Source organism: Malaclemys terrapin, chromosome 16 (assembly GCF_027887155.1).
Source record: "Malaclemys terrapin pileata isolate rMalTer1 chromosome 16, rMalTer1.hap1, whole genome shotgun sequence".
NCBI classification, from domain to species: Eukaryota; Metazoa; Chordata; order Testudines; family Emydidae; genus Malaclemys; species Malaclemys terrapin.
In genome coordinates this window covers 17758339-17770859 of record NC_071520.1, presented here as the reverse complement: position 1 = coordinate 17770859, position 12521 = coordinate 17758339, and the positions used below count along the sequence as shown (strand labels likewise).

Genomic DNA, 12521 nt, shown 5'->3' with positions numbered 1-12521 from the left:
CTAGGTGCTGTACAAACGCAAAAGATCTTGGCTAGATTTCCTTCCATTGTCTTCAGTTGTTTTCAGTCCAATTATCGTAAAATAAATTGGTCTTATTCAGAGTTGAGTTCAGTCATGCCAATAGCCACATGGATTATGAAGCAAACTTATTGTGCATTGTTTTACTAAAGCTAACATAAAATATGTTTTACACAGCCCATATACATGTTGCCTATTGCAGTACGGACAGGTGTGGTAGGATTTTATTTTATTTTATTGATTGATTTTTCAACAAATATTCTTTCTAATCATTTACATTTTTTAATTGGGAAGATATTTTAAAAATTACTGTAATTGTACATTCAAACCTTACTGAGTTGACAGATTCCTAACAGGTTCAGAAATAAAATCATTAAATTTGATCATATTTCAAATTTGTTCTTAATTGATAGAATTGACCGCAAAAGAGCAAATCACAAGTTCAACATATATTTTTAATTTTCTTTGTAAATTTTGATTTTTGCAAAATAATTTTTTCTTTTTGCATGGATACAGACTGGCAATGATCAGTTTCACCAGTTAAAATCAAAGCCTTGAAAACTCTATGTGTATACTACGTTATAGCAAAAGGAAATTATAGTTGTTTCCCCATTACAAACTGCTAGTATTTAATGAACAAACATTTGTGGTCTTACTCTAAAAATTTGAAATTAAAAGCATATTTCAGTGGCAGAGGATATGAAAATAACATATTTTGGAGAAAATGCATCAAGAATAATATAAAACTTTTTTGTTTTGTTAGATGGCTTATGCTCCCCTGAGACGGAAACAGTTAATAAAGAAAGAGCCAACAGTTATAAAAGTCCCCGTACCCAGGACCTTACTGCCAAACTTCGGAAAGCTGTAGAGAAAGGAGATGAAGCAACATTTTCAGAACTTATCTGGAGTAACCCACGCTATCTGATTGGATCTGGAGACAACCCAACAGTTGTACAAGTAAGAATGTTTTCCAAAGTAGAATTGGAAAAATCCCTTGAATGCTGTCAGATACACTCTCTCTGATAGGCGTGACTGTTCTCTGCCTTGTAAAAAAAAAAAGACCGTAAGGGCAGGAAGGAGGCAGCCTTAACAGAAAGCTAGATGTTGGGGGGACATGGAAAATTACAGTAGGGTCACCAGAGCAACAAGAGTCAAATCAGTGGGGGAATCTGCTCAACATCTTAGATGTCTATACACAAATGTGAGGAGTATGGGGAATAAACAGGAAGAACTGGAAGTATTCCTACATAAGCTAAATTATCACTTGGCATTGCAGATACTTGGGATAAATCTCATGACTGGGTTATTGATATGGAGAGAGAGTTTTTTCATGAAGCACAGGTAGGGAGAAAAAGGAGGAAGTGTTGTGCTATATGTCAAGAATATATACCTTTGTTCTGAGGTTCAGGAGGAGGTGAGAGGCAGATCAGTTGAAAGTCACTAGGTCCGCATTCTCACAGGAGGCTAAACTTGATGGTCTCTCAAGTTCCCTTTCAGCCCTACATTTCTATGATTCTGTAACTGGCATGGCTGTTAGATTTTTTTCATGTATGCCACCATGGGCAGTCTTATCCTATAGAAAGCTATTGAAGATCCTGCTGGCTGAATCCTGATTCTTCTGTAAGTCCAGCAAGTCAGGCTAAATTTGTAGGCTATTGCTAAGGTTAAGAATTTGTCATGGTTATTTTCAGTAAAGTCACAGACAGGTTGCGGGCAATAAACAAAAATTCACAGGAGCTGTGACCAGTCTGACTTACTAAAAATAACAGGGGAGCGAGGGCTGGGGGAGGTGGAAAGATGAATGATAGCTGGAGCCCCATGGGAGAAAAATGACAGCCCCAGCTATACCACCATGGGTGGGTTCACAGCCCCGTCTCCAACCTCTGCTGCTGCCATGGGAGGAGGCGGGGGACGCCCAACTCTGGCTGCAGCAGCGGAGGATGGAGGGGGGTGCACAGCCACGTCTCCGGCCCCTGCTGAAGTCATGGGGAGAGGGGGAGCATACAGCCCTGGCTCCTGCCGCAGCTGCAAGGAGGGCATACTGCCCCTGCTTTGGCTGAAGCCACAGGTCGGGGATGCACAGCTGAGTCACAGAGGTCTGGTAAAGTCATGGAATCCATGACCTCTGTGACTAAATTGTATCTTTAGCTGTTGCCTTGAATGACCTAGTGAAGAGTCACAGCTGGGCTTCCAGGTTTGGGGAAGTGTTTGGCATCATTCCAATGGAATAGGGCTTAAGTTGTCCCTGAACAAACTATAGGCACCCAGCTAGACAGGTGAATCACCGACACCAGAACAGGTTGAGGCTGTGTAATTTTTGGTGTTTTGATGTGCTGCTGAGGCTGGTGTTGGCTTTCCTTGCTACTCTGGACTACCAGACTGACAAGTGAGTCATTGCCTCTGCTGAAGAAATAAGTTTGATCCACATCAAGAGGAACCTATTTGATACCTACTGTGCAGCATGTTCTGCCCTAGATGCTGAAAGCAATCCAAGAAGGCATCCCGTTATCCCAGTTCTGTTGTGGCTAGTGTGTTCATTTCCCAGAGCAGAAGGAAATATTGATAAACCTGCTGTCTCCTCTCATAATGAGTTTTTTCCATCCACTTTAGTACAATGAAGTAGTGTTGCAGTGTTGACCATGGGAGTTCAAAGCAAATGAATGTCAAGGTCTCTGTCCAGGCTGACAGAGGGCAAATGAGTCAAAGCATTGAACACCAGTACTGTTGACACAGTCTGTTCCTGAGGCCTTGGTGCAGCTGATATCAGTGTAGGCTTTGGCAGCCTCATGCTTCTATCCTCAGTATTGATGCAAAAGTGGATGATGCCTGCTGTAGGGGACTGAATGAAGTGCTATTTGGACACAAGATACAGAGAAGTTGTCTGAAGCTATGTACATCTACGCTAGAAAGAGAGAGCTAGTGGAACAGAATGACACTATGAAATGAACCCCGAGATAGGGAGAGACAAACTAAGGAAGGGGTGGGCAAACTTTTTGGGCCAAGGGCCACATCTGGGTGGGGAAATTGTATGCAGGGCCAGGGCAGGGGATTCAGGTGCGGGGTGTGGGATGGGGTGCGGTGTGCAGGAAGGGACTCAGGGCAAGGGATTGGGGCAGAGGAGGGGTGCGGGTTTTTGAGGGGGCTCAGGGAAGGGGGTTGGAGTGCAGGAGGGGGCTCAGGGCAGGGATTGGGGTGCACAGGGGTGCAGGGAGCTCAGGGCAGGGAGTTGGGGTACGAGGTGCAGGCAAGGGGCTTAAGGCAGGGAGTTAGGGGGTGGGGTGCAGGAGGGGTTTGAGCTCCGGGGTGGCAGCGGCCCCGCGCTGCTACAGGAAGCAATGCGGCCCCCTGGGGAGGGGGGGGGAGGAGGGGCAGAGAGCTCTGTGTGCGCTGCCCTTTCCACATCTCCAGGTACCTTCCCCGAAGGTCCCATTGGCCGCGGTTCCCCATTCCCGGCCAATGGGAGCTGTGGGTGCGGTGCCTGGAGCCAAGGGCAACGCACGTGGAGCCCTCTCCCTACCCCTCCCACCCCCGCCCGGGGGCCACTTCTGAGAGGCAGTCCCACAGGAGGCAATCCTGCGGGCCGGATCCAAAGCCCTGAGGGGCCGGATCTGGCCTGCGGGCCGTAGTTTGCCCACAATTAGCCGTTACTATAAAGAACCTGTAGTAGTGAAGGTGTGCACAGATCCAAAGCTCTGCACCAACACTAACAATACCTTTGGCAGCTCTTTCAATATAAGGGTGAAACTAAGGGTTAGGTATTGCAGTACTTAATACATTTTTACTTTTGTTTTCAGAACAGAACTGTGTGTTTAAAATCCCTGCTTGGTGTCTTAATAAGTAACCAAACTCTTAAGCCATTATCTGTAAGAGTGTTTGTAGGTATGGGCTTTTCTTAAAGAATGTCTGATTCAACTACCAGAATACATAAAATGAGACATACACTTTTCCTAATATAAAAAGTAGACTTAGGATTTTAAAATATTCTTTATTTTTGCTAAGAAGTCCTCTTAGTTCATAATACTAGTTAAATTTTAATGTACATGGACAGAAAGCTGTTGCCTAGGAGCAGAGTTGAATTCAAGCCTGTAGTAGTATGAACACTTAGAGATATTGCCGAGAGAGTAGTTCTGTTAGAACAGAATCTAATGTTAGTTGAAAGCAAACAGGAACCTGAGAATTCTCTAACTTTCCCTAAGTATTCTGTTCCTACTTTTTCCCTTCATGCATTATTAACCTGCAGGATTTTTTAAAATGTTGGATGGCTGCTTAACTATTTCCTGAAATAAGAAGTTTGCAGTTTTTGTTTCTTGCAGTTTTTGTTTTACAACTACTCCAAAAAGGTTGGAGTGCAGAAGTTGAGCACGTCTCTGAGGGTGGGGTTAGCTTCATATCGTTCAATAATGATGAACTCTTACCAACCATGTAGTATTAAGGGAGGCTGGAATTGCTTGAAACCCATTGAATAACATAGGGCAAATGCTGGGTCATTAAGCAGGCCTTGTGGCGTCTTGACAAAGCACTGCTTATCTGTTTTCCTCTCTGAAAAAAATTGCCAAAATGCTACTCTAGACCCACAATCTTTAGAACTGAGGAGATTTACCAGTAGGCTGACACTTTATCAGAGTTAATTTTATATGCAGTATACAATAAAATTTGTAGTATGTATAGCAAACTGAACTTTAAATTTATGGATTTAATTTTCTCTTGTTGAAGTGATTATGAAGTTCAGAATGTCAGGTGATACTCCTTTTAAAGGTATACTGGCCCCCTTTCACTTCTGTCCTAAGCATTTAGTGGGTTTAAGGCCAGAGTACTGTCAGCTGTAAGGATAACTCGGATAACTTAAAATCTTACCAAATTGTGCAATATGTCATCGTAAAAATGTTTTGATACTAATTTTTAAACTACAGTAAAAGCTTTTTTAACTGGCATGGTGGGAGAACGGGGGGTGCCAGTAAATTAAAAATGCCAGTTAACTCCGAGGGAGGGGTTTGGAATGCAGGTTAGGGGTGTGAGAGGGTCTGTGGGACTTGGGTCCAGGAGCGGGTTTGGGGTAGGGGGTTGGGGTGTGGCGGGAGGCTTGGGGTGCTGGATGGGGGGGCACTCACCTCCGACTCCCCGTCCCTGCTGCTCCTGGCAGAGGCGCAGCCAGGCAGCTCTGTCTGCAAGCAGGCGCTGCCTCTGTCTGCAGGCGCCGCCTCCCGCAGATCGCATTGGCTGGGAACTGCGGCCAATGGGCTGGGAATCGCAAAGTCAGCGCTCGGGATGTGGGGATGGAAGCAGCATGCCTGCAGAGCCATCTAGCCATGCCTCTGCCAGCAACAGCAGGGATGGGGAGCTGCCCAAGGTGAGTGCCCCCCCACATCCGGCACCCCGAGCCCCTCCCGCACCCCAACCCCCTGTCCCAAGCCCCCTCCCAGACCCAAACTCCCTCCCAGGGCACACCCCGCAGCCCCTCTCATGCCCCAGCCCCCTGCCAGCTCTGCACCAATGCCACTATAAACCAGACTTTCAGTGCCGATCAGAAATGCTGGTTTATAGAGCTTGCCAGTTGGTGACGTGCCGGATAAAAGAGCTTTTACTGTACTTTTTTTTTAACATGAAAATATTTCCTTAAAAAGCAAAAAATCTTTAAAATAAGACTGAATGATACACCCATAGCTAGTTTTTGCTGTCAGATTAATTAAGTTTAGCAAGGGAAGCAAGCTGTTTAGATTTCAAATGGTTCTTAATGTTTGTGTTTTCTTTTCAGGAAGGGTGTAGGTACAATGTCATGCATGTTGCTGCCAAGGAGAATCAAGCTGGCATCAGCCAGTTGCTGTTAGACACTTTGGAAAATCCTGAATTTATGCGGCTCATGTATCCAGACGATGATGAAGTAATGTTGCAGGAGCGCATTAGATATATAGTTGACCTTTACCTTAATACACCGGATAAAATGGTGAGAGCTAAATATCTGCTAGGACGCTCATTTGTTATGAAAAGGAGAGCATGAGTGTCCTGGAGCATTGTCACTGCTAGTATTCTAGTAGCAAAAATTAACAAGTTGTGTCCTGATTTGTTTTTTTAATCTTTTTTTTTAAAGAGCCCTATAGATTAATCATGGTGATGGCTCTATTTTTAGAATGGAAAAAATAAAATAAATATATGGGTTTGGTCACATCATGTTTCCAAATATATACTAAGTCTGGGTAATGAATGAGAAGCTGAGAATGTTCAATGAAGGTATATGTTTTTGTTTTTTTTTCCCCTGTGTTGTAGGTATTCGATACTCCATTGCATTTTGCATGCAAGTTTGGGAATCTGGATGTGGTTAATGTGCTTACCTCGCACCCAGACATTGTAAAAAATCCAAGGAACAAGTATGGTCAAACTCCAGCAGAAGTAAGTTTCTCTACATCCACATTGGAAGCAGATCTGTGATAATTTCAGCTGTACATCAATATAATTTTTGATTTTTAGGGTTCAAGCACAGATCCCCTGACTAATGTAGGTAGATTCTTGCTTGAGAATGTTAGGTTATTAGGATTCGAATATACCATCTCTAGTGCTGGAATAAATTTTTAGTATTGATTGCATCTGTGGGAAGGTTCTAGTTTGTGGCTCTCTAGAATTTCCTACCTCCAAGTTGTATCATATTTAATGGCCTGTCCCAACAAAGGACTTTTTAGTTTAGATTTGAATGTGAAAGCTGCAAGTTTTGATTTGTTGAACAATGCTCCACGTTGGTGGAGGCAAATCATACGGTTCTTACTGGAATGTTGACAGAAAACTTACTTATAGGAAAGACTGAAATGTGTTTCCAGTTTAAAAAAAAAAAAGCAGTGTATAGGGGTGTGCGTGTGGATGATATGTCTGAAGGAGCAGGGGATCCTTTTGTATTCAAAAAAAGACATGGACATGGGAATTACAAAATAATGTTGAGGGCTTTGCTAATTAAACACTGACAAACATTTTTGCTAACATTTCTTCTAACAGGTAATCTGTGAAAGAAACAAAAATAAATCGATGGAACTGAAAGAGAAAATAAGAGAATATTTGAAAGGTTTGTATTCAGAGCTTTAATATGTAATCTTTGCTGTGTATGCAACGTCCAAAAATGTTAATTTGGTTGTCATTCTGTCTTACACTTTCATATTTATGTTTAGTAGTGTTCCTGTTGACCAGTTGGTTTTGATAAACAGTGCTCTTACTATGAGAGAAACTTTAGTGCTACCAAGGAACAGGAAAAATGTCTTAAACTGGATGACCTGTTGATCAGTATTTAGAGATTATAGAATAGACAGTAATCCTCACACCCTTGTGAGGTAGGTATTATCCCCATTTTACTGATGAGGAATCTGAGGCAGAGATTTTAGGCTACTCAATTACAAAAGGCTGCACAAGGAATCATCATAAAGTGAGGGATTCATCTTGTTTCCTAGTGGTTGTCCTTAAATGCCAGATACATGGATGTACATTTTCACAGCATGCATGTTTAGAAAGTGCTAAAGATCCTCAGGAAGCAGATATGTCAGTACAGCAATTCCTTTTTTGTGAGAAAGGGACCTAAAATAAAATCTTCAGCATTGAATAAGTATTAGAAGCAGTGAGTTTTAATTAAAAGATGAAGACTTTTGCTAGTGAAATTAAGTCAAATTTCTAGGCATGCAGATGTACTGACATTTTAAATATATTCCAGAAAGAGGCAGCAAACTACTGTAACACTAGATTCTTAAAAAAAAAATCATATATTGTTTTATTTTTAGGTCGATATTATGTGCCACTCTTGCGAGCAGAAGGCAATTCCTCAGCTCCAGTGATTGGTGCACCTTGGTCACCTGATCAGTCAGATGATAACCCCCTTACAGCTTTACCTAAACACAGTGGCAGCCCCAAAGATCCAGTCTTGTCAGTGAGAGCTTTTGCAGGCCCAATGACCCCCTCCAAGGTAAGGATATAATGAAGATGTCATAAAACCAAATGCTTTCCTAATTCTCTTGTGGCTTTCAAAATACAGTAATTTGAGCCCAAGCTGATGGCTCCTTCATTGGCATAGCCTGTTAGTTTTGGAGACCCCCACTGAGGGTTCAGCATCATTGCTCTTTTTTTCCAGAAAAAACATGGATTTTTACCATGGGGGGGGGACGGGGACGGGGGCGTTGGTTATGTTTGTACCATTTTTGGAACCCTCTTAACAGATGATTGTGGAGCTTTGGTATCTGAGGAGGCTGTGTGTATCAGGAAGTGGGGAAATGTGGTAAAAATAAAGAAATAGTTGAAAACTCTTGTTTTCCTACTGGGACCTAGTTAAATATTCTGAGATGCAGATGACTCTTGATGTATCTTCTGGATCTGTACAGTCCTTGCAGATAAGTGCCCTGGTTTCCCCTGCCTGAAACTAAAACTGATTTTAGAGGTAACTATTAATCACTTATGAAAATGAAAACATATAGCTAGAAATGGCAAAAGATCTAGAATATTCTAACTAAAAACTGATACTAAATGTTTGAATCAGTTTATCACCATTTAATCTTGCTAGAGTAGACTAGTAAAATGTTTATCCAATTGAAAAAATAATAAATCCTAATGGAATTATAGGAAAACATAATCATAATGATGGCAGTTAAATATTAATATATCTTTATTACAAAAATCATTGTATACAATCCAGACATTTCATCAGTTTATTATCTACATCTTAGTCTGACACCTTTAGAAATAGCAATTAACATGTGTAACCCTTCTGGCAGGTGTTGTCACCAGCAAGATGTACCACTGGTCTGAGTGAGCTGTCTGCTCCATCTGTTGATGAGCTAGAGGAAGAAACTTAACTCCGACCAATAGCTTACACATGGTTGAGAGCTTTTTCCTTTGACACTTCATGACCACTTGATGTGTCAGACTTACTGAGAATGTGTGCTATTTTCCCCCTAAATAGCCTTTCTTGATTACATTCTTATTTATTCATTTAAATTCAAAATTTATACTCTGGAGTTGTGACATAAATGACAAATAATGCATTATTTTAGGCTACAGGCATATACTCGTAACAGTCTAAACGTAGCACTCAGCTATTAATGTTGGCTGGATCACGTGTAATGAGATTAAAAATGTAGGTGAGTTTACAGAATTAACATTTTAGAAACTAAAGTTGTATGTCTTTTGTTCTCGGGTGTGCACCAATCATTAGACTTCATTCTGTGCTATTGCCCAGAAAATAAATTAATTATTCAATGTAAATAGCTTAGGTGTACAAGGCCTTAGAAAATACACACTATCTGTTTAAAAAAAAAAAAAAATCTCCAAAGAGGATATACACCACCCTGTAGCTACAAAAGAGGTTTCTATTTGGCAATAACAGATAATCTAGAAAAGTCAGTCAAACCCAATATGTGTCTTGCTGTAGTACAGAAATTAGTAATGGAAGCTTTAAATTGTGGTAACTTTTTTCATAGTTATGCTTAATATCACTTTCAAGATCTGGTGCTTATGAGACCAATCGTGTACAGTAATAAACAAGTCTGATGGGGTGAAATTTTGTGTCTAAAATGAAAGACACAAATTGTAATTGGGTATAGTTGAGCAATGTGTATAGCTAAACTTGAATTGTATATATGCAACTGAAGAACAGCTAAATTCATCATTGAACAACCTAATGTATCTCTGAAGCAAAAAAGCTTCTAGGTAGAGACTTTAGCTGCAGTGTACTTAAAGGTGTATGTTGTAGTTTTATTGTCTACATTCTGAATTTGTTTTGAAGGCAGAAGAATTTCGCAGGCTTTGGAAAACTCCACCTAGAGAGAGAGCAGGCTTCTTTCACAATGTCAGGAAATCCGATCCAGAAAGAGGAGTTGAAAGAGTTGGAAGGTATTAAGAAAATCTCAGCATGAAAGATGTGTTAGCAATAAGCCAGAAAATTATTTAAAAAAACTCCAGCACTAAAGGCACATTAATGGTTAACATAAGGACAAGCTGCATAAAGCAAAAATTCTTCTACAAATATTTTACAATATATATTTTGTTTGGGTCCTTATTGTACTTTTTATGTAAATAAAAAATGATTTCACTCAAAAAATGAAACCCATAGACCTTAAGTTCAGAAGGGACCATCATGAACATCTAGTTCTGCACATTGTAGGCCACCTATTTAACTACTCTGGAAGGGGAGAAGAAATACATTTTTTAACTGTTACCCGCATTATGTCCAGAACTTTTTTCTCAATCCCCACCCACTCTTTTGCTTAATTTCTCAGAGTATTTCAGATTAGGGAGAAAGCTAACAATTGGGACTTTGTCCTTTTGAAAATCAGATTGTCAACTAATTGAGTAATAGATTTGAGCACTGTCTACATTTTCTGGAAGCTGGAAAATTGTTAAAGTTTTGTGAAATGGAAAAAGATATTAAGGTATACCCATATCCTTTCTCCAGCCACACAGTACAGAAAGTGTCCACCTTTGTGAAAGGTGTATGGGGGTATGCATGGATCCTTACCACAAAAGATAGATTTTCTGTGTTGTGGTAGCACGTAAATGTAAAAACTTTAAGACATCTAAGCTTGTTTAAAACAAGGAGTGGGTTCTATCTTTTCTTTAAAATTACCCTTTTTCTGAAAAACGAAAAAAAAAAGATTGTTGATTGACTTCAACTAAGGAAGTACCTATGCCAGTAATTGATTCATTTCTCCACCTGATACCTAGACAGTTATCTTAAAAAAATCACAAGCTGAGGCATTTTTACAATGAATAAGTAAAACATTAGGATTACTATAAAGGAAAGGAATTAGCGACAGATAACACTTGGTATGTTACGGAGAAGGATACATATTATTGCTGATGCAGAACTTGGTTGTTACAGAATTCTTATATATGTTTCACAATTTCAGAGGCCTAGAAATAGCTGATAAAACATGTTCATTACATGTATTGTCATACTAATATATGATGTCTTCACAAATGATTCGTTTTATCTTATTTATTGCAGGGAGTTAGCTCATGAGCAGGGGTTCCCGTGGGTTGAATACTGGGAATTTCTGGGCTGTTTTGTTGATCTGTCTTCCCAGGAGGGGTTGCAAAAATTAGAAGAATACCTGAGTCAACGGGAAATGAGCGAAAAGGCTCAGCAAGAAACAGGAGAAAATGAAACCTGCAACAGATATAAAACTCCACATCCTTCTGGTAAGAAAAGAGCAAGCATTATTATAAACAAAGTGATTTACACTAAGAAAAAGCTTTGAGCGGGGCTTGGAGTTCACATTTAATTAATATCTGCAATCCAAAAAAAAAAGTTTTAATCTATTACTCAAATATTATTCTACTTCCAATGTAAAAACATTACTTTAGAGAAGTGGGAGGTTACGAGATCATATCTCATTAATAACTATCCGTCTTGCATGCTGTTGTTCACTTGATTACAGATTCTGGATTGAAATCCTGGCCTCTTTAAAGTCAATGGCAAAACTCTCATTGACTTCAGTGGGGCTTGGATTTCACTCGGAATATTCGGGAATTCCTTTGTGAAGTGCAGTCAGCTTTCTAAAACAGAAATAATTCAATCCAGTTGTGGGCAAAGGAGACACACTAACAAAGGCCTAAAACCAAACTTTTTGCATCAATTTAATGGGCTGCAGGTCGTAACTCAGAATTTCTGTTTCACAGGAAATGCTGATCTTTCAGGATTTGTTTTTGACCCTAATTGGAACAAAACTAATTTATTTTTTTTTTAATTTCCCACAAAATGTAAATTCACGGGTAGTGGGGGAGAAATCATTCTAAAAAATTTGTTTTGGAAAATTTGGGGTTTTTTCCTTTTTACATTTTCATGATTTCATCATTAATCCATAGTATGACATCGTGTCATTATGACAGTCAAAATATTCTATTTTTAAATATTAAAGGCAGCTGTTTCAATCTATATGAAGTAACATTTTTTCTTATTTTCTAGATCAGTGTCTCCTGTTTGTTGCAGTGTAACTGACATTTTGTCAGTGTTTTAATAAACACATTATGCTATGACTTTGACCCATCATGAAGTAATGTAAACAATATAAATATAATATAAAAGTGGAAACAAATTCTGAAACAAAATAAAATCAAATGTTTTTTATTTTTTTCCAGAAAATTTGTTCTTGCGGGAATTTTCTTTGAAATTGATACGATTTCACAGTAAATTTTGGTTTTGTCGAAATGGCATTTTCTGATGGATATCTGTTTTGACACAGATTTTTTGACCAGCTATAGGCACAGACCCCTTTTCAAAGCGGTTCCCCATTAGGAAATATTTTTCCTGTAACCAAGGTTATACAAGTCTCTCTGCACCAATTGTTCCCAGTTTCTCTCTTCATTAGTTTGAGTGGATGCACATACAACCCAGCGCTACAGAATTTCTCCTCTTACTAGTTGGCTGTTGGTGGGTTTAATTATTTCTATCCAAACAAATTTGTATGTGAAGTGATCCTATGCTAAGTCTGCAGAGGAGCATGAATATGGCATCTGGTCCTCCAATGCACTTAGAGAGGTGGACC

At 39.9% G+C, this 12521-nt stretch overlaps 1 protein-coding gene across 2 annotated transcripts in view; it reads left to right on the top strand.

Moving 5' to 3' along the window:
- Positions 1 to 12521, top strand: part of ANKLE2 (ankyrin repeat and LEM domain containing 2) — a 33561-nt gene that overhangs the window by 11669 nt on the left and 9371 nt on the right. For both annotated transcript variants that reach the window (XM_054006424.1, XM_054006423.1), the window contains exons 4-10: positions 782 to 975; positions 5771 to 5959; positions 6280 to 6402; positions 6997 to 7063; positions 7767 to 7948; positions 9761 to 9867; positions 10982 to 11175. In XM_054006424.1, the coding sequence (XP_053862399.1) occupies positions 782 to 975; positions 5771 to 5959; positions 6280 to 6402; positions 6997 to 7063; positions 7767 to 7948; positions 9761 to 9867; positions 10982 to 11175 (1056 nt within the window). The remainder of the gene's footprint in view (positions 1 to 781; positions 976 to 5770; positions 5960 to 6279; positions 6403 to 6996; positions 7064 to 7766; positions 7949 to 9760; positions 9868 to 10981; positions 11176 to 12521) is intronic.